The sequence below is a fragment of the Phaseolus vulgaris genome, chromosome 11 (assembly GCF_000499845.2).
Source record: "Phaseolus vulgaris cultivar G19833 chromosome 11, P. vulgaris v2.0, whole genome shotgun sequence".
NCBI lineage: Eukaryota > Viridiplantae > Streptophyta > Magnoliopsida > Fabales > Fabaceae > Phaseolus > Phaseolus vulgaris.
In genome coordinates, this window is record NC_023749.2 from 15,369,841 (window position 1) to 15,392,435 (window position 22,595).

The 22,595-nt window shown below is 32.4% G+C and overlaps 1 protein-coding gene and 1 non-coding gene across 2 annotated transcripts; both read right to left on the minus strand.

The window, feature by feature from the left end:
- Positions 1-1,999: 1,999 nt before the first annotated feature.
- LOC137818817 (callose synthase 12) lies at positions 2,000-8,959 on the minus strand. The gene is made up of 2 exons (XM_068622471.1): positions 3,154-8,959; positions 2,000-2,230 (listed from the first exon to the last, which is right to left on the minus strand). Exon 1 carries the CDS (start codon positions 8,473-8,475, stop codon positions 3,166-3,168), a length of 5,310 nt encoding a protein of 1,769 aa, XP_068478572.1. The 5' UTR covers positions 8,476-8,959; the 3' UTR covers positions 2,000-2,230; positions 3,154-3,165.
- On the minus strand, positions 5,436-5,513 carry LOC137811721 (small nucleolar RNA J33). Its single transcript, XR_011081129.1, has one exon. It is a non-coding gene; the product is annotated as a small nucleolar RNA J33 (small nucleolar RNA).
- Positions 8,960-22,595: the final 13,636 nt, after the last annotated feature.

The following is a 22,595-nucleotide window of genomic DNA, read 5'->3' on the forward strand; positions in this document are numbered from 1 at the left end:
AAAATAAGTTTTTATTAGTGTTCTTTTAGCATGTAATATATTATAATATTATAAGAGATAAAAGAAGGCAGAAAGATTGATTTTTTATGAGAAAAGAGAAAAAATTTAATTTATTTATTTTCTTTTTCACTCATTAGTTTCCTACCATTTTTTCACTCATTAATTTTCTATCATTTTTTCACTTTAACAAATTAAAGAGTTAATATATATTTTTCCTCCCTAAACTATAATGTCAAAATTTATTTTTGTCATAGTCCAAATTTTAAATTTTATAAATATTTATAATAAAAAAAATATTAGAATAGATTTTTATTATTATTTTTTTAGCATATAATATCTTATAATATTATAAGAAGATAAAAGAAGGCAGAAAGATTGATTTTTTATGAGAAAAGAGAAATTTTTTTATTTTCTTTTTCACTCATTAATTTCCTACCATTTTTTCACTCATTAGTTTTCTATCATTTTTTTACTTTAGCAAATTAAAGAGTTAATATATATTTTTCCTCCCTAAACTATAATGTCAAAATTATTTTTTCCATAAAAACTTTAAATTTTATTCGTATTGATAATAAGAAAACTATTAAAAAATAGTTTTTTATTAGTGTTTTTTTCTTATAATATATTATAATATTATAAGATGATAAAAGGAGGCAGAAAGATTGTTTTTTAGAGAAATTTTATTAATTTATTTATTTTCTTTTTCACACATTAATTTCCTACCATTTTTTCACTCATTAATTTTCTATATTTTTTCACTTTAGCAAATTAAAGAGTTAATATATATTTTTCCTCCCTAAACTATAATGTCAAATTTTATTTTTTTTTCCTAATCCAAACTTTAAATTTCATAAATATTTATAGTAAGAAAATTATTAAAATAAATTTTTACTAATGTTTTTTTAAATATATAATATATTATAATATTACAACATCCACATCAATAATTAAAGTAAAATATTTTAACATCTTAATTTACATTCAAAATCTATTTTTCATGTGAAAAAAATTGGCTATAACTCATATTAATCATTTTCTTAGTATAACTATCCATATAATATTTAAAATTTCGCATTAAATACGGAAAAAAAAACTTAAAAACATATTAAGCTCCGGTGTTGTTTCAATAATTTTAAATCCAATATTTGGTGCATATCATTTGCATGAATAATCAACTATACCCTAGAATGCGTAAATCAATAGCAATTTAACTTTTATAAGAACAAAATATCAGATTTATCAATAAAATATGTAACAAAAATATCGTATTTATTTTAACTTTACAGAACCATTTCTATCATTAAATTGTATTGTTTAAAAGCTAATTTGATACTGAGTTATATTATTTTAAGACGAAATTGATATTAGGAGTAAAGTTCATAGCATTAAGCACAAAAGTAACAACAGTTTCTCAACTGTTTTTTCATACTCCTCTCAGTGCAACATAAACACCTCTAGAAGTGCTTGTCAAACATAATATAGAAAGATAACTTTCAAGTTCTATTTGCAACTAAGGAGGGTTCAATTCACCAAGTATTTAGTATATATATAACGGCAATTTCTTCCTGCACCATATCAATGCTTTTAAAAATGACAAAAATACCCCCTTCAATTCAAAATTATAAAAATAACCTTTTTTAAGGTGGGTGTAGATAAAAATTACTCCTGGAATCTTTTATGCAGAAATATTCAGAATTTGAATTTCCTTAACATTTTTTTTTAATTCCAATTTTTTTTATCTAGAATACATTTTCAATTGTGTTCCGGATATTTTTTGTCCGGAATGCATTTTTTTGGTTTTGAATTATATTTAATATTCTGGATTTTCAAATCCGAAATAATGGTAATTTTGAAAATTTTAAAAAACGATAGGATGCAGGAAGAAATTGGCATATATAAGAGATAAACGATTACTGAATTAAACATGCACTATAATTTGAACTGTGGAAATAAGCTAACAAAACTGAATTGTGGGCAGAGGGATGTATGAGAGCACACATAATCAGAAGATCACCGGCCAAAACTAATTTTAAAAAACGTAAGAGTTGACTAATTACAATAACAAATATGATCATCAAAGGAAAGCAAAAAGTTAATCTCCCCTATCCACAGAACAGGAAAAAATAATATATCACAGCCACCAACTCGGCCAGATGAAAATTTGGAAACCCAAAAAAGTTTGCCTCTCGTCTTTTACGCCTTCACTACACACATCTTTCCAGCGCAAATCCTAAAAAAAAACATCATACAGACATCTTAGCCAGTAATTAATTCAGTCAAGTTATAGTTCAAAGGTTGCAAAAGGAAGCCAGTGTACCCTCAGCTACGCATGCATGCATACATACATGGAAAGCACCAGAAAACATAAATCAGATAAAAGAACCCTAAACAAGAAGCAACAATAGACAAACAAAGACACAGATAATAGGATAAACACAAATATCGCCATTATGAAATGGGAAATGGATAAGCCGCAGTGGTATTTTCAACAGCACCTCCTGCAGCTATACACCCAAGGGCTGAACTTTTTTTCAGAACATTTACTTTTAATATTTTAAAAGGAAAAAAAACAAGGGCAGGGTTGTCGTGATCCTGTGACATGACAGCAATGGTTCGGTGAAATTGATATTACACGATTAATTCAGAGACTTCTAGAAAAATAGAGAAACCATCAACTTATAATAAAATAGTCCAGCTCCATGGTATATGCTGCTTCACTTATTTATATCCTTCTTTTTGGTGTAAACATGTTTAGTTTATTATGTAAACATGTTTAGTTTATTAAAGCAGAAGTTGCTTCATTAGAAGCAGGGTATTATTAGGGACTTCTTTTGATAGATACAACAGGCATGAAGACAAAAGTATACATATATAGTTACGGTCGCATGGAATAGCTTCATTCAAAAGAAACAGCAATAGCTGAGATGAATGGCAGTACTTAACAAATTACACCAACTTGTGGTGATCCAGATTTAATGCATTGAGGCGCCTTAGCCAGATCAAATATTTCACACACACATTAGACATTCATAAAATACACCAGTATATGATGATCCCAACAATAATGCAGTGTGACTTAAGCCAGCTCAAATATCACCAATCACACAGGCAAACAATAATCTTAAATCTACTATAAATATGAATAGAAATTACCTCAATTCACCGTCAACTCTGTGATTTTTTCCCTGTAACAATCTGAAATATCCGGAGGCCCCTGCTGAATGCTTCATTGAAAAGTATTCTGGTTTGCATGTTCTGAAATCCGGGCAACCATGATAGGAGTGCCACAGGGGCCATAACAATGACTCCGAACATTATGTCATATAGACGAGCCACTGAAACCACACCATCCCAAATGATAGTGGACTGCAAAAATGGTCGGAATACTTGTGCAATTGATATCAGGCCCCAACCTGTGGGAACGAATGCCAGCAGGCTAGTAAAAATATCAATAAATTTGAATTTAGTGAATTCCAGCAAAACAACTATCACAAGTATTGCAATAATTATGACAAGGAACTGGACCAGACGATAATAGATGTGCTCTTTGGCTGCGTATCTGTTCCGGGCATACACTACCACAACATAAATCCCAGATATAACAAGCACATAAATCCAAGATAGCAAGTAAACACCAACACTGGTACTTCTACCAGAAATGCCAAGCTGATACACAATTCCATATTGGAAAAAGAAGAATCGAAGGTCTAAGATTATCTCCAAAAGCTTTCCCCAAAGGCCAGTTACCTTCAGATGATCCTGTTCTTCATACCACCACCTTTCCCAGCTCTGTTCAGCTTTAGCAAACACACTTCCACTGTACCAAATCCAGTTCATAAAATCATCAAAGTCATAAACAGTTTTTAACCAATCAAAGCCGGAAGGATTGAACACAAATGGCGCCATAATCCATGACGCTACTAAGAACCAACTAGTGATGGTCAAGGCTATATAAACAAAAGTGTCAGTTGCTACAGGGCTATGTGTAGCATAAATTACAAGTATTAGCCCCAACTCAATTGCTTTCACAAAATGGCTACGAGCAAAGAGCCTATAGATTTCAGCAAATCTCTTGTGCTCAACAACAAAACCACGACCAGTAGCTCGGTATTTCGCCCCACCATGCAGAACAGTCCGACCAAAGAAATGACTACGAGTGCCCATTGAGAATGTGTAAAAAACTGATGAAAGCTGGAGCTGCATTGTCAAGAAATCCCAGATAGCTTGAAGGAACCCATGCTCAAGGGAATTTTCTACAATCATAGGAAGGGCAGTGAAAAGTCCGAGTTGGATGATGAACTGTTGATTCAAGATGGTACCAAGTGCTTTATTGTTATTACTGTTACTTTCCATTGCATTCTCAACACCACTGAGCGCAAGATATAGTCGACACCATAAAAATGCATAAACAGTCAGAATCACCATCATTGTGTTGAAGAAGAACCCCACAGTAGTGTAGAAGAATGACAGCATACGGAAAAAATCCAGCCTATGTCCCAATCTGTACACATCCCTACTTAAGACTTGCTCCCCGTTTCCACTAGCAACCTTAGCTTCAAACATTGATACTTGATTCAACCCAACATCCCTTCCCTTTCCAACCTGAATGTATTCATGGTGAGTGACATTCCCTCCACGAAGAGTACAATTAAATCCAGCAAAGATGTCCTCACTTATGTTGATCACTCTGGACGCTTTACTAATACCACCTCGAGTCAAGAACCAAAATCTGTCAAATACATCTGGGTGACCATAATGCATTCTAACCTTCAAAGGATTTGCCAAAACCCTCTGCCCTAAGGTGACAAAACTTGTTTCCTGAGCTGACATGAACCAGGCAAGAGAAGAAACAGAACCAGTAAAAATGTGTTCCCTAACTCCCAAAATAGTGGGTCTCCGGATACCATAGTAATGCCTGTATTCTTCCAAGAGATTTCGCATTTTAAGAGCTTCCTCAAAGTAGTTGTCCTGATTCATATCAATAGTCTGGACTGCATCACCACGAGTGAAGATGATGGCATGATTTTGATTTTCTGGTTTTCCTTCCCCAAGCTTCAAAGGCCCAGGCAACTTTACTCGGTAAATTTCCACCTCCCTCTGCAACTGTTGGTCATACTTAACAAGAACAGAGTAATAATCCTTCTCATCCCTTCCAGAGGTTTTCTCATCAACATAAGCAACTCGAAGAGCCTCATTTTTTTTCATTAGATACAAAATTTCATCAGCATGAGGATCCTTCTTTTCTTTCTGAGTTCCATATATCTGACAAGCAATCACATACGTGAATTTCATTAAAGCAGTCCCATACTCATGGCCTTTAAATAACAAACTAACTGAACTGCTTCCTCTACTTAAACTCCTAGAGGAAGGTGACCTTTCAGAGTTGGAACTCCCTAAGCTATCTGGTCTCATTGAAACAAGTTCCCGGGCACCTTCTCGAATATCCATTTCTGATGCAGAATCCAGAAAAGTCAACATCTTGAGAGCCCGATAGTAGTACATCATTCCTCTAACTGTTCGTGACAGGGTCTGGCCCCTATAGGAAGCCCAGAGCCTCAAATCCCTAAGTTTATCAGTCCAAAGATCACTGTCTTTTGTCATTCCCTCCCGACGCATCCTCTCCATAAAATTTTTCCACTCATCATCATATATAGTCTGCAAATAGTACAGGATTGAAACCCCATCTTCATTCTCATTTCTGAGCTGTTCTTTGTTGTATAACACTTCTTCACTATAGTAAGGTGTTAGCACACTGAAAGCCATCATTTTCTCAACTTGGGGTGCATGGGGCATGTTCATAAAAAGAGAGTTACTGAAGAAAGCAATTCTCCGTCTAGCTTCTAAATTTACTGGAATGTTTTGCATTGAATCATTGGATGTAAGAATTGTGTGCAAGCGCCGAACCTGCCTATAGAAGTTCTCATTGCTGGTGTCAGGTAACTGAATGGCATTCTCAAAAAGTAGACCAGAAGCAGGATTCTGTTGAGCCAAACCATCCTCCTTAAGCTGTTCAGGATTTCTTTGCTCCTTGAAAAAGTCTCGGATAGCAATCTCATAAAGGGCTTGAAGGGTATTCACCACTTGGTTAGGATCTTTGACAGGCCTGTTTAATAACTGAACAAGTTTGATCAACTTGTTGTGAAGCTTAGGCAGTGCAGTTGTATTGAACAATTTAGTGAATTTTTCAATCTCAAGAGAGTGACCAATTTCCTGAAACAGAACAGTCACAATAGAATGCTCTTCCGTGTTGTGCTTGATAATCTCAAGAAGCAAGTGTTTGACACTGTCATAAGCTTCAATGACAGCACAGCGTCTGTATTCACTCTTGCATATCTTTGTACAGAGCCTCTTATCACTATCATCAACCAGCTCTTTGGCCTGACTGAGTGCCAACAGTAGCTCATTGCAGAGCAGAAAACATGGCCAGCGGATTACCCTGACATTCCAAGAGTTCTCAGGCAGCTCCAGCAACTCAAACTCTTTGTCAGATATAATATCCTCCTCCCTAAAAGACAGAATTATCTCATTCCATATCAAAGCAAACTTGTTGGCCTCAATCTGGTTAGACTCAAGCTTCCTATAGGGCCGACCAAGCCCGTACCTGAGCTTCAGCCTGTGAATCGCATCCTTAAACTTACTCTTCAATGTTCTTCTTGTATTCAATAACTGCTCCTCCGGCATGAGATTAAACTGAATTGCGCTAGCAAAAAACTGGAACCTCAATTTCAGCTGTTGCATATTTCTTATCTCACCCAAGTGTGCAAACAACCCCACACCTGCCCCAGCAAAAGACGAGTATATTGAATACCAAATCTGTATATCCATAAGATAAATCAACACAACTGGAAGCCACAACAACCCAACAGCAAACCGGTTGCTGTTATGAAAAAACTGATGCCATTCATAGTTAACATTTTTCAGGTCCAACACTGCCTTTGACGGAGCAATCATGGGTTTCACCTGCAAAAAGTAACTGAAGCAAAATTTTGTGGCCAGCACCACAATCCAGAAGACTGAATACTTCACATTGTCGACAAGACCTTCCCTCAAACCACGTCCCACAAAGCTCCTGCTCTGAAACCACCATGACAACATGTAGAAAATCCTCCAATTTGTGTTCTCCACAAAATTCCTAATCCAAGGAAGCACAAAAAGAGCCAAAGCCAAAAGCTCCGGAATAATGAAAACAAGCACAGCCTGCAGAAAGTTCACCACCCGTTTATTTGCCGCTGGTGACCACCGCCTATCATGGTCCCTCTGCGTCCAAATCCTGGCATAAAACACAACAAACACAACAATCCAGGCAGCAGCCACGACACACTTCAGCACCATCCTCACTCCAAGCCCAATTGTCTCCCGCGACACCAACCTGTACTGCATCCCCATATCAAGCAAACTCTGCACAAACCTCAAACCAGTCCAAGTGAAAAAGATAGTCAAAACCCTGACCTGCACAGTCCTATCCTCCAAAGCCTGCCAAGGGTAAGTCCTCTCTTCCCAAGCCACAATAATAGCAGCCTGAAGAAATAATATCAACATCACCCAAAGCCTATCAAAACTCCTAAACAAATTCCAAAACGACCTCTGCTCCACAAACCCAGTCTTCCCCACTTGCTTCCCACCACCACCAGCAGTAACAAAGAAGTTACTCCCAACATCAAGAGGCCACTTAAGCTTCTCAAAACACCTCCTACTCCAAAAATATTCATTAATATCATCATAGTTTCTCCAAGCACTATGAGGAGCAGTACCATTTCTACTACTATCAACCTCACGCCTAATAGTATCATAAATAGGCTTCACAACCGAGTTCAAAAACGCGTTCTCACCGGAAATCGAGGGCATAACCGGCTGCCCGGTGTTCTCGTCGATGAAATCTTCTAAAATTCTGTTCAGCTCGTTCGCCATGTTGTGGAAGATATAGCAGATGCACTCCGGCATGAAGCGAAGATTTGCGGCCTCTCCCCAGATCAGGAGGTACAGCGACACGTAAAGCAGCTCACGTCGAAGGTCGTCACCGGCGCCACCACGCCGGTTGTCGGAGATCCAGATGTTAGACTTCTTCCCAAGGTAGGAGCACCACGCCCCGTAGTTTTTCAACAGCTTCTTGCGAAACCGCCGGAGAACGCCGGCGTCGAGCGTGTCGATGTTGTCCGGCGGCGGTGTGAGGCGCATCTGAGCGTTCGCGAGGTGGAGAACCAAATGCTCGCGCTGGTTCCGAACGTTGTCACGCTGGAAGCCGAAAAAGAGCGCAAGCCAGTCGAGGAGATCCATGTTCGACCGCCATTGCCCGAACGGAGGACGTCGGAGGTCCCCGACTGACCGCAGCGCTGCCACCGCCGCGCGGACCTCGGGGAAGCGAAGCGACGGGTGGTCCGCGAGGAGGTTGTGCACGGGGATGATGTTGAAAGGCTCTTCGTCGCGGCCTGTAGCGCCGGCTGCCGCCGGCGGAGGGTGACGGTGGCGGAGACTCATAGCATGGGAATCCAAACCCTAGAAGAAGGATGAAACTGTAGTAGCAGTAGCAGCAGCAGTACTATACAGTAACGGGTTTCGAAGTTGAAGAAGGTGCTGAAAGTGTGGCTAGTGTTTGTTACAGAGAGAGAAAGACAGAAGAGAGAGAGAGAAGGTGGTGAACGGTGATGATGGCTAACGTGCGCACTAGTCAAAAGCTGAGGGGGAAGAAAGAAGAAACGGCGCCTCAGAAGCGCGTTGAGATATTTTCACTTTTGCTTCTTTAGTTTTAATTAATTGCTGAATTAATTAAACGGAATAAATATCTTGCTAACCTATATATTGCCTCAAACTTTCACCTTTATCGTCTTTTTTGAATTTATTTTTGGTTTTATTTTAATTAATTTACCCCCATGAAATTTTTAGTAACCTCTTAAATTTGACATAGTCTTTTTCTTGCATCGCTTTCACCGTCGTTGTCTTTTTTTTTAATTTTCTTTTTCAATCTTTGTTGTCGTGGTCAATTTATGGATCGTGATCCCCTTAATTTGAAAATAAAATTGCAATTTACCAGCATCATTGACTATCGAATCAAACTTCTTATAGAAAAACAAAGAAAATAAAATTTCTAGTTGACATGATCATGTGAGAATATCCCTTCCCGCCATGTGTAAGAAGAAGCTTCTTACAAAATTTACGGAGTAACAAACATTAATTCAAGATAACAAATATTTTTCTAATTATACCCTTAATTAATTAATATGGAAAAAAAATAATTACGAAAGATGAAATGTAATAATACATAAATATGTAATAAAATAAAATAAAAACCAAAAAATATAATATACAATTTTCTTAAAGTTTCATTAAGAATAAGAAAATTATAATTTTCTTAATGTAGGCAAAACCTTGAAACACTATTATAAAAAAAATGAAACACTATTATAACAATGACAATGAAAGTTTGTTTACTTTCTCTGATTTCAAGGATTCTCCACTCTTTTATCACTATAAATCATACTCCTATTATTGTTAATGCAGAATTTATTTTAAGATTGAATAAATTATATTGAAATATATGCATTTTTATTCAAACTCTAAAAATAATTTCTTTGCAATGTTAAAATATGCCGGAATCAAGTAATTTTGTTTTACAGCAATAAAGTAATAATGAAATAATTTTGTATTATGTTGAAGTGGACAAATTGAACGGCATTGGAAGGTGAACGGAATTGAAAGGGAAAGAAAGAGTGAAAAGGTAACGTAACGTGCAATTTTGGATGGCGGAGAGAAACAAACGCTACGCGCTTCTCTTGTTTCAAAACCACTGAAGCGTATATAAAGAAAAAACAGCACTATCGAGAGCTTTCAATCTTGATAGCGAACACAAGAGGGCTCATATTAAAAAAACAGCAAATAGATTCCAATATGTCAGGATATTTTTAATTTTAATCATTAAAAATGTGTTAAAGTAAAAATATTGGGAATATATTTTTAGTCTTTGTATTTTCAATTAAATGTAATTAGATTACCTTGTTATTAGTAGATTTATTTCACATAATTATCGGATATTTTATCATTTACATATTGTAGTGACAAACATGAATTGAAAAAACTGCATTTTCACTTTTATTATATTTAAAAATTAATTACTACAGTACAAAAAATGAAGTTATTTTCGCGAATAAGTAGGAATGGGTAACCTGATAAGTTAATTGTGATACTTACCTTTTAAGCTTTTAAAAAACACATAAATTTTGCTTTTACTTTTTTTTTTTTACTTTAAGATACATAATATAATATAAGGATTTAGAAAATAGTTTTAGAATATAAATGGTATAATTAAAATGATGTATAAATACTAAATATTTTATTATAAAAGTAAAAAATTTATATGAATAGAAAATTCAGTTATTGAAATTTTATTTTAAAATAACTACTATTATTTTTTTCTTTTGTGTCTTTTCTCTACGCATTTCTAACTTTATCATTCATCAGATTGACAATCGGATACCATTTAGACTCATGTGATAGAGTAGAGTAAAGTTTGTCCCCTGCTAGTGAGTAGAGTATAACTGCCTGATTAGAATATTTGTTTAGACTAAGTTCATTTATGTTTTTTTTCCTTTGAGCCAAATTTAAGTTTTACTATGTAATTAGGTAGACGTGTTTTGCATGTGGCTTCAGGGATAGTCTCTGTTAACCTAGCGTCATAGTGTATGTGTTCAAATCATTGATAAGACTTTGATGCATGTTTGGTTGTCTTAGCTTTCTTTAGGAGCTGAAGTTCTTTGTGAATATTGATATTTCTAATCAAGTAAGGGAAGCTAATTTTATTTTTTCAACACTACCCTAGGCTAGAGGAACGAGATGTGAAGGTGACTTGGTCACAAGTTTCAAATTTATCCTGCAAGAATGTTATTTGATGAAAATTGTTTGTCTATATCTTTTGAAAGTGTAGAGATATTAGATTTTGATAGTTTTGTGTCTAAATCTTGTAGATTAAATAAGGTACAAATTGAAGTATTGATTTTTGTTGAAGATTTAAAATTAAGTTAATTTTGTTACTAAAATTTCTGATATTTTTGCTCAAGTGGCAGATTTTCTCTCAAGTGAAAATATAACAAAAAATTTACCTTCTCTCGGATTCATTTTTACTCAAGAAAAATTGGAGTGAAAATTATCTCTCTTTTCGATTGTATTTTCACTCAAGCGAAGAAATATTTACTCAAACAAAAATAATACTATAACTGAATTTTTGTCTTAGGTCTATTTTCACTTAAGTGAAGGGAATTTCGCTCAATCTAAAAAAACTTTTGATTTTTGTTTGTCGGGGTATTTTGTAATGATTTTAGTATATTTAAAAGTTAATGTTTATTTATATATGTGATTGAATATTTATTTCCAAAAGTTGTATGTTAGGTGATATGAACTATAAATAATGTGAAAATGTGGTTGAGACATAATATTTTCAGGAAAGAAATAGCGTGTTAAGATTGTTAATATGTGCATTGAATTAGGAATTCGTCTAGAATGAGATATTCTGACTCTAATGTGTACTGAAGTCATATAGATGAAAATTATCAGGTGGTGAGAGTCGAAAGAGGTTCATATGACTCAATTTGCAGTTTGAAAGATACTGGTATGGAAGGTCATATAGATTTACCTTGTCATACAAGTTGACTAAATTCATATATTCGTGTAGTTGTGTGGCAAGATAGCATACTAAAGGTAGTATGACAGGTGCAGATCTCTGAATTCAAATTCAATGCACGAGTCTACCAAAAGTAGAGTCAAATGTCTATGTGTGATGTTAGTGGATTTTTAGCATGAGTGTATTGAATATGAGTTATTTGTGGACACTTTAGTGTTTAGTATACTGAGATTGATGAAATGTGATGATTCATATGCCTATGGTTGTATTATTTGAATCTAAAATTATATTGAAAGTTAAAAAAATTCTAGCTTATCATATTTTTTGTTGTTGTTCTTTGTCTTTAAAATATCTCATGATAGTGTGTTATACGAGAGAGAAAAATATTATAACTGATAAAACTCTATATTGATAAGATGTAATTTTTCTTTTTCTTTAGATATTATATATATATATATATATATATTAAGATCTTAGAAAGATATTTTGTAATAATATTTGATAATGATGTAAATGATACGTATAATATTTTCTAAATTTCATCTATCATATCCAATCCGTTTAGAATACACAATCAAATGAAAAAATAAAATAAAAACACTAATAATTAAAAATAACAAATAAGTTATACTCATATATATGAACTCGAATAATAATAGAAAACTATTTAAATTCATTAAATATAATTATAATATGGATAATATATGAATTTTTAAATTAAATATAGAAATATAAATATGGGTCATATTTTTAAATTATTGAAATATCTTTAATTTATTTAAAATTTTATTTTAAAAATTAGATGATTATAATTTTTTTTATTATTACATATATATATGTGTGTGTCTGTGTGTGTTTTCTTACAACAAGGACCGAAAACACTCAAGTAAGTTGACAAGACCACCTTCTTTCACTGATCTGCAAGTTTTTAGGGCTTCTCAGCTACTCTTTAGGTAGAACTCTTTAGGTACAACAAGGACCGAGAACACTCAAGTAAGTTGACAAGACCACCTTCTTTCACTGATCTGCAAGTTTTTAGGGCTTCTCAGCTACTCTTTAGGTAGAACTTCTCGGCTGCTTTCCCGACTTCTCTCCAAGTAGGACTTCTCGACTTCTTCTCCTCACGGATGGGTGTGTACCTGCAAGACGCTCTGATGCCAAAGTCAGAAATGGTTTTATGTTCATCAGATAAAATTCACTCTTACTTACCTCTTATCTTGACCCCCTATTTATAGGGTTTTCTTATTAAACTTAGGTCTTACTTTGGAACTTTCTTTCTGCACCACTTTATTATTTTACATACACCCATTAATGTAGGCTCTTTTTGAATTAAGTCTTATTACGGTTGATTTATATATATATATATATGCATAACATCGGTTAAACCTTTCGACTGTACCAGTACATATAATGTCAAAGAGAAAACAAATATGTAGTATCTTAGGTTGAAATGTTAATAATTTTCATTTTTATTTTTTTAAACATGTTTAATGAATACTTTTATTGATACGAGTGTATTTAATAAATACTAAATACAAAATTCATTTGTATCAAATATGAAAAGTATGCGTTTTTATTAAAAATAAATAATAATAATAATAATCTTTAGTTTTTCATAAATATGAAATTTTTCAAAGAAATTAAATCTTTATAGCTAAATTCATAAAAAAGATTATATATATATATACTTTTTTTTCTTTTTGCTATTGCTAAAGCTGTTACCAAGATATATCCAAAAAGCCGTAGTTTTCTTTCTTGCAGATGAGTTGTCCAACGGAAAAGTGGGTCCCACTAAATTGGACCATAACCATAACGGATGTGGAGCCTGTACTTTTGACTTCCTCTAACCTTAATCGTTAAGAAATTTTTAATTATTAAAAGAAAATAAAAGGAATCCATAACGTATTAAATTCCTTAAATAATATTTATTATCAAATAATTTTAATTTACTAAAATTATTTATTCATTAAATAATCAATTAAATGATATTATGCTAATAATAAAAACAAATAATTAATACATTGTACATTCAACAATAAAAATAAGACCGGACGAATATTTATTTTTAAATATACGAAAATAAAATCTTAAATCTATTTAAAAATACATTTACTATCGAAGTATCACGTAATTACAACTTGTTTTTAGCCATATTTACGAACTTTTACAGGGTCAAATTCTAAAATTTTATAATAAATAAATATTTTAAAATTTATGTTTAAGCTTATTTTCAATTAATAGATATTATAAAAATTCATGATAATGTATTAAAACTGAAGTCTAAACTCTTTCATACAAACATTTTGCTTTATCAAAGTGCATAAATTTTCTCTAAATATACCGAAAATATATTTAAATTCCGACTATATCCATAAAAAGTATTATGAAGCTCTATTAAAAAATAAAGAAAGAAAAATAATATACTTTATACATTAAAGATTCGTAGTTGAGATTTATTTTTAATTTTAAGTTATAATTTTAGAAACTTTAAAAAAAGTTATAATTTTATAGAATATATATATATATATATATATATAGTATAAGAAAAAAGTTTATGACTATAGTATAAAATACTTTCAATCAATCACAAATTATCATATATGCCAGGTTTATTAATTTCTTAATTTAAAAGTTATAATAATGATTTATAATTTATGGACAGTGTAAAAGTATTTATAAATGTATGAAAACATAAATTATTAAATTTAGGTTTTTAATAGATTCAAAAGTACACAAATTTATTTCAAATAATATTTATTAAATTCTAATTATATAATAGTAATAGTAAGTACACAAATTTATTTCAAATAATATTTATTAAATTCTAATTATATAATAGTAATAGTAATAATAATAATAAGAGTAAATAAATAATAATGATATGTACAGTATCTTAACCTCCTAGGATTAGTCCTAAAAATGGATAAATCGGTATATGATGGCTTCACGACATCTAAACCATCAAATTTGATTCATGTACCTCATCCTTAAGTTAATGCGATTGATCATTCACAAGGAATATGTTATCAAATGGAGAACTTAGTTAAGAACCTTAATCAAGTATTAAACTGCTAAACGAGTTATAAATACATGTTAACAAGAAGAATGAGCCTGATACAATGAAAATCCATGACAAAATAGTATAAATAGATAACCTCGAGACATCTAAATGTTAGGTCAAAAGCATCTATGACTTGTTAATACAACATACTAACTTGAGCGTTGAAGTACCATTTGTAGATATCATTCCCACCTTGTTGAACACTTTGAGATTGATAGACCATATTAACTTGAGCGTTAAAGTGTCTTTTGCAGATATCATCCTCACCTTGCTTAACGCTTAGGGACTAAGAGGACCAAGAGAGGAAGCCCAAAAGTAAAAGACTGAGAAAAAGAGATTAAGCACAATAGGAACAGTGTGCATAAGAGTAATGGTGTTCTTAGATTCATTTCAACCTTGTAAGAATATTTTGGTACCCACTGTGAGCTCAAGTGAGATCGCAAGATCACATGGTTGCCACAAGAGGAATGACGAGAATGGGAAGACCCCTAGTGGGAAGAATCAAAGACAATCACACAGACCCCACCCTGACGATGTTGATGGAACTTCAAAGGGAACTAAAAACTCTAAAAAGTACTAAAGAAATAGATGATTTGAAAGCTTAAAACACCCACATGAAGCAAAATTTAAGGAATGAGGAAACAATCTTGTTAGTCTCAGAATAGGGAGAATTAGTCGGGTCAAGTCGACCAGCTCCCTCGGAAACTTTGAAAGTCGATAGCTTTGGAACAACAATCAGTCACCTCACACACACTTTATGGAGCCTCTTCAAGACGACATCCCTTCCCTAAAGATATAATAGAAACATCACTCCCGACCAACTAGAAAATCCCAGCCTTGGAGAAATATGATGGTACCATAGATCCTAACGAGCATGTTGTTGTCTATGCCATGCAAGTCAACTTATACACCTCAGATGATGCGATTTTATGTTGCACATTCCTTATGTCACTAAAAGAAGTGGCCTTGAGTTGGTTTACTCGACTATTGCCCCAATCCATAAACTGTTGTGATACACTTGTAGCAGAATTCATATCCCAATTCGTGACAAGTCGCCTTCATCATTTAATGTCAATATCTTTGGTGAACATCAAACAAGAAAAGGGAAAATCTTTGTGGACGTTCATAGAACGCTTCAGAAAGGTAGCACTTAACATATGGAACCTAGCCTAGATGTCATAATGTCTCACATGGTCACCCCCTTGAGGTTGAGACCCTTATCTGCTAGCTTATGCAAGAAGCTAACAACGAATCTCGACGAATTATGACAACAGGTCGCCAAGTTCATGCAATTGAAAGAACTAAAAGACTTTCAAAATCAAATGAGGGATGAGGCTACAACGGGAAAGAAACATTTGGACAAGGGAGTCCCTTGTCTAGCTCAATAGCTCAAGCAACCTAAAGAACCACCGTGAGGCCCAACATTTTCACATTACACACCCCTTAATTTAGATCAAACTCATATCTTGGAAAAGGCTTTGAATGTTGAGTTGTTACCGATACCCAGAAAGGTCCTTATGCTTCCCAACACTGATTGAAGTAAACAACGTCGTTGCCGCTGTAATTATGGTCACAACACTGAGGATCGTGTTTCCTTAAGAGATAAGATCAAGGAGTTAATCCAAGTTGGACACCTATGTCAGTTTATCTAGAGGAATATTGACTGAGGCTCGAGGGAAAATGGGTGCTACTTGGAAGCACAAAGGAGATAACCCTCGATGTGACACAAAGATGATGGGGGAAGGAGCAGGGAGATACCCGTTCGTGACAGAAGGATATTTTAGAGGCAGCACATCATCTTCGACACGAAAGAAACATCTCCAGATCGTGTAATATGTTCATGTGTCCACCAAGAGAAAAAAAAACATGCCAAGATGATCCATGATCATCAAGATGATCTTGACTTACTCTAAATTGTAATCCAATCAGATGAAAATGTCATAATTTTATCATTGTCTAGCTAGTGGGATCTGTTTGTGAAAGAGATGAGAAATAAAGGCAAGACTTTAAAGAGAAAGGATGTAATCAATAGAGATAATGAGAATCAAGTTAGGTTATAAAAAAAGTCAAGAAATGTCCATTCAAGATTCACAATGCAAGATTATTAACATGTTTCTTGGTTCTTTTTAGTAGGATTAGGTCTCAACTAGCCTATGGGGACTAGAGGCGTATGTGTAGGCTAATTAAGGATGATTCTTACTAGTTTTTGGATAATTCCTAGTGAGAATCTTCTGGGGATTATTGAAAATGGCTAGTGGAAGCTCAAAGGCCACAATTTAAGGATTCTTGGTAAATGAAACTAGGTTTCTTGGTAAATGAAATAGTTTTGTTATGGGTAGCTAGATGAAGGATAGGAAAATTTCGTTTGAATTATGAGTGGTGTTTTGGATTGTTTTTGGATGATTAACGAGAGTTAAGATAGGGTTGTGGGAGGTTTCTTGAAGAAACCATGCCTAAGTGATGGTGTGGTGTTTGAGCGATAGCTCTTTGTATGTTTTTGAATGCTTCACAAGCTTTAGGTATGGTGAGGTAAGAGATGGAAGTGTAACAAAAATTAGGCAAATAGACTCAATGTATATTAGTACTAGGATAAAAATGGAAATGAAGAGAGGTAAAATAGGTTGATGATTACTTTACCAAGTATAAACAACCCTAAAGTTGGCTAAGATCCTTAATAGGTCTCTTAACCTAATCTTTAACAGCTTGAAGAAGGTAAAACTTGACACACTCCTTCCTAGTTCCAAAAAGTCAAGAAAAGAATAAATCATTTAGGAGAATTCAAATAAGCATGCAATATGTAATATCCCTATTTTACCCTATATTTTATAATATATTATGCATGCAATATCTAATTAACATATAAACATATACTACTTTCTCATATTTGTATCTCAAAAAGATATCCCTCTTCATAGGGATTTAATATATACACAAAAGTCTACAAATAAAACACTTGTTCCTCTGACGGCTCACTAAGGAGCACTATCACCTGCAACTTCATCTGCTCTCGTGTAAATTAACACGATCATCACAGATTTAAAGAAAACAAACACAATACAAAGCACATGGTAAGCTAGATATTTTTTAGAATTCTAATATAAATTTGATTTTTAAAAAACACACATAATTCATCAAATTCTCATAATTTGCACAAAGTCATCAAATGTCTATTACATTTATCATCCACATTTTTCCCGTTAGATTTCTATTGACTCACATATTCAGACACTCGAATTTACTTCCAAAAGACTCGTGTATTGAAGTTAGCATCTAGAGACCTACACCCGTCATACTACTCACCATGAATCCACACAATCAATCTCATCATCTCATATGACAGGGTAAATCCATTTTATTTGCTTTGATAAGTTCTTTCAAACCTCAGACTCATCCAAATGAACCTCCTTCGACTCTCACCAACTGAATAACTTCATCTATGTGATTCCATTATGTCAGGATCGTCTCATTCACATGACACTCATAAATCAATACACCTTAATAACAATCTCAACACAGTATTTTCTTTCCTGAAAATGCTATGTCTTGATCACACTTTCACCTCATTACATACATCATATAACACATCAATGCACCATTCAATCACATCATATTTTAAACTTTCTAAACAATCCAAATATATCACAAAATTCACTTAAACACATTGTTACGAAGTGGACTTTAAGCCTAACTCAACCCCTTAAAACCGGCTCATGAGGTTGAGGTTTGCACCCACTTATATACAATGAAAGGCTCTAATCTCTAGTCGATGTGGGATCTCCAACACACCCCCCTCACGCCGAGACTGCCAACTCGTGCGTGGGACTATATATTTTGGGTGGTCCGATAGCGGCCCGATAGCGGGTGGCACAATAGGCCCAACACAAACACTCGCTAGGATAGGCTCGAAATGGCTCTGATACCATATTACAAAGTGGACTTTAAGCCTAACTCAACTCCGTAAAACCGGCTCATAGGGTTGAGGTTTGCACCCACTTATATACAATGAAAGGCTCTAATCTCTAGTCATTTCGAGCCTATCCTAGCGAGTGTTTGTGTTGGGCCTATCGTGCCACCCGCTATCGGGCCGCTATCGGACCACCCATAATATATAGTCCCACGCACGAGTTGGCAGTTGCGGCGTGAGGGGGGTGTGTTGGAGATCCCACATCGACTAGAGATTAGAGCCTTTCATTGTATATAAGTGGGTGCAAACCTCACCCCATTGAGCCGGTTTTATGGGGTTGAGTTAGGCTTAAAGTCCACTTTGTAATACACATAACTAAGTTTCAAATATATGCTATCTAAATCAATCATCATCTAAATTCAAACAACCACTTCTCATGAAACATCTCATTTAAGTAATTCAACGAAATATTCAAAAACAGTTAAACTCATTTATATTATCATTCAAACACTTTCAATTCTCAATCACAAACACCTTAAAATCAGTCAATATATTACTTTACTCTTCAAAGGTAGGCTAACATGCAGCATAGAGTCTTGATAAAAAAAAACTCTGTGCTAACAAAGACTATTTTTGAAGATAAAAACATTACATGCAAGCTTAAACTAAAGACAAACCTAACCAGATCAAAACTAACTCAAAGGAAAAGGAGCCAAAAATGAACTTACTCTATCTGAGATTTTGATTGGGCAATCTCGTAGAGTTCACTGCCAGGATTCCAATGGCAAACTCAGATCGTCAAACTGATAAGCTAGGATGTTAAAATCTTAAAGAGAAGGGAGAAGAAAGGAAAAAGGGAACAAAAATGAACTCACTCTATCAGAGATTCTATAGGGCAGTCTTGTAGTCTTTGTTATCAGAAGTCTAATGGCGTACTCCGATCGTCAAACTGGTGAGCGAGGAGGTCAGAATCTTAGAGAGAAAGTAGATGAAAAGAAAATGGAGTTTTTAGAGAGATGATGGTTTTTTTAAAATGAGACCTGAATAACTGAATTTCTATTTATATGCTCTTTTAAATTTAATAATAAAATATTCAGGTGCTATTTTAATTATACCACTTCTACTTTAAAATTATTTTTTTCGGTCCTTACACAATACTCTTACTAACTCTATATTTGCTTCTAAAGATCGATTTGGGAGAGTGAGGAAGAGCCAAAATTTCACGAAAAATAATAAATAAAAACTAATTAAAAGTACAAAATAGATTACATTGATTTGTGTGTTTTTTCTTCGAAAAAAGCAAAATTTGCAAGAGAAAGGTCAGTTTTTATTATATATATATTATGTTTTATTATATATATACTCATAATTATTATATTATATATATTATTTTTATATTATTAATTCTTTAATATTTATATTTATATTATAATAAAATAAATATAATTAATCATATAACACAAATAATAATAATAATAATAGTTATTATTAAAATAATAAAAAATATATAAAATAATAATAATAATAGTAATATTAATAAAATGATTAAAAAAATTAAAAAAAAAAAAAAATACAATTTTAATCATATCTGTTACATCATTCATAAACTTTCATAAATTTTCTCTTCACTTTTTCTTCTTTTTACTTTAATCCAAATAATCTTACTTTTCTCTCAAATCTACTCTCTCAAATCCTCTTCCAAACCCAAACAAAATATAAAAGAAACAAAATTAGGCTTTCAAAGCTTTTAAAATTAATTTATATTCAAAGGTGGATTTTACAAGCACATATAACTTCTTATTTATAAAGTATTGACAATTAGCATTTAAATTTTATTTATAGATATGTAAGACAACTCAGTATTCTTATTTTCAAGTTACGTTTATAGTTACTAATTTATACATCTTTTTAAGTTATTTGTATGATGTAGGAGACTTTCTGTTAGTTTTTTTTTAATATTTTTTTACTTATTTTTAAAAATATTTTCTATGCATGCAAGAAAAATAAAATAAAAGAATAAAGTAAATAAGAAAAAAAAAGGACCTTAATCAGGTCCAAAGTTTCACACAAACCACATAGTGATCTAATAACCATAATAATGTGGTTTGCTAATTATAAAATCTGTAGTGTCATGTAATTAAGGCTTTGGCTACCACTTACTGCTATAGTTAATACAGAATTATGTCTTTTACTTAAAAGAAAAATACCAATGTGGTCTTATATTCCTAAGAGACTAATTTTGATGGCGAATATGTAGTAAAAAATATACTTAATTAAAATGCAATTTGCAAGACAAGTAGTGTGATAAGTGACCAAAACTCCACTAACTATCATCATCATCATCAATGGATTCATTATATTATTATCATATTAAAAATGGTGGCAATGCATGATTTACTTTTTAATTCTGCTGCACATGCACCTTACCTTAGAATAAAGATGCTTTGATACCACCGTTAAATAAATATCTTCACTTATAATTGTTTTTTTAATAAAATATTGTATTATAAAAATTATTTCAGTTATCTAATAGTTACATCACTTAAAAATTGAGCTAAATAATATTTTAAATACATTTTTTCTAATTTATTAATGTGTTTTTAAGAATAAAATTACGAATTTCAATTCACAGTATATCGAATATAGTGATTGACTATATTGATTTTTAAGTTTATAATTATATAAAATACATTTTAATATATTTTATTTTTAAGAAAGTTATATCCCCTAATGTCGAAACAAGGAAGCTTGTAATGCCTTTTACTAGTTTTGTCAAAGAAAAGTTGGTATGTGGATCAACTAACACGTTATTACAAAATTTGAGGGAAAGATAAATTGATTAAGAAAATACAAGTCTTTTCTTCATTCATTATTTTTGTTCAGGAAAAATGAAGAAGAAAATATATTAAATTAGAAAATTGAAAATATTTTATTTACAGCATTTTCTATATCATATTTTGTAAAAAAGAAAAAAAAAAAAGTTTTCGTTCTTACCCATTGAAGTGAATCTTCCATCTATGGCAGACTTGCTCCAACATTTCCTTCTCCTCACTTTTGACTATTTTGTGTTTCTGTTGATTTTTAAATTGACTGGTGGGAATAAACTCTGCTTTTAAGTATGTTTTTATTCACAATTTATAATGACTTTATGAATGATTTTCCAAAAGTCAATTTATAATATGATATATAAAATGATAATTTAAAAAGCTAGGATATCAAATAACACATTATTTTCCCTTTTCTCAATATATTTATATTTTTTTATCATTTTGTTATTACACAGTTGGTTTTAACCTATAATAAAATTTTGGTTTAATTGTTTTATTTAACAGTACCACAATCATTATGGTGGAGCAAGAAAAAAAAAAAGTTTTTAACCCAACAAATTTAACGAAACTCATAGCACGACAAAGAATAAATACTATTATATAAATTTATTTGATCACTATTATTATTTACACAAGTAAACTTACTATCAAATTTTGTTTTCTACAATTTACTGATAAAATAATTAAAATAAAGTGAGAGCAATAATATTTAAAATAGAAAAATAAAAAATAATATTTCTTTTCTAGGCAACCTTATTGAAGAGGTGCAATGATCCATGGTCCACACTGAAAACTGATGGCAAATTCTAAAAAATCATTCCGAAGGAGAAGATTCCAATTCATCTCCATTACCAAAAAAAAGTCTTAATTTCCGTAATAATTAAAACTTATAATACAACACTTTTTATAAATATTTCATTATTAACTAAAATAACATTAAATAATTATATATATATATATATAAAATTTTCTATTATAACTGCCTTTTGTTTTTCTATACATAATTTTTTTCCGATTCTATGTTATTTAATATATCTTATTTTATTTTCATTTCATATGAATTAGAATAATAGAGTATTTAGTTTTAAATTGTGTAGAAATTTTTTTTTTATTTCTGAATTGTACATGGCAGAAGTTTTTCAGACCACTAGTCTAAAATCTTCCTGATAGAACCAAGTAAAAAGAACTGGCTCA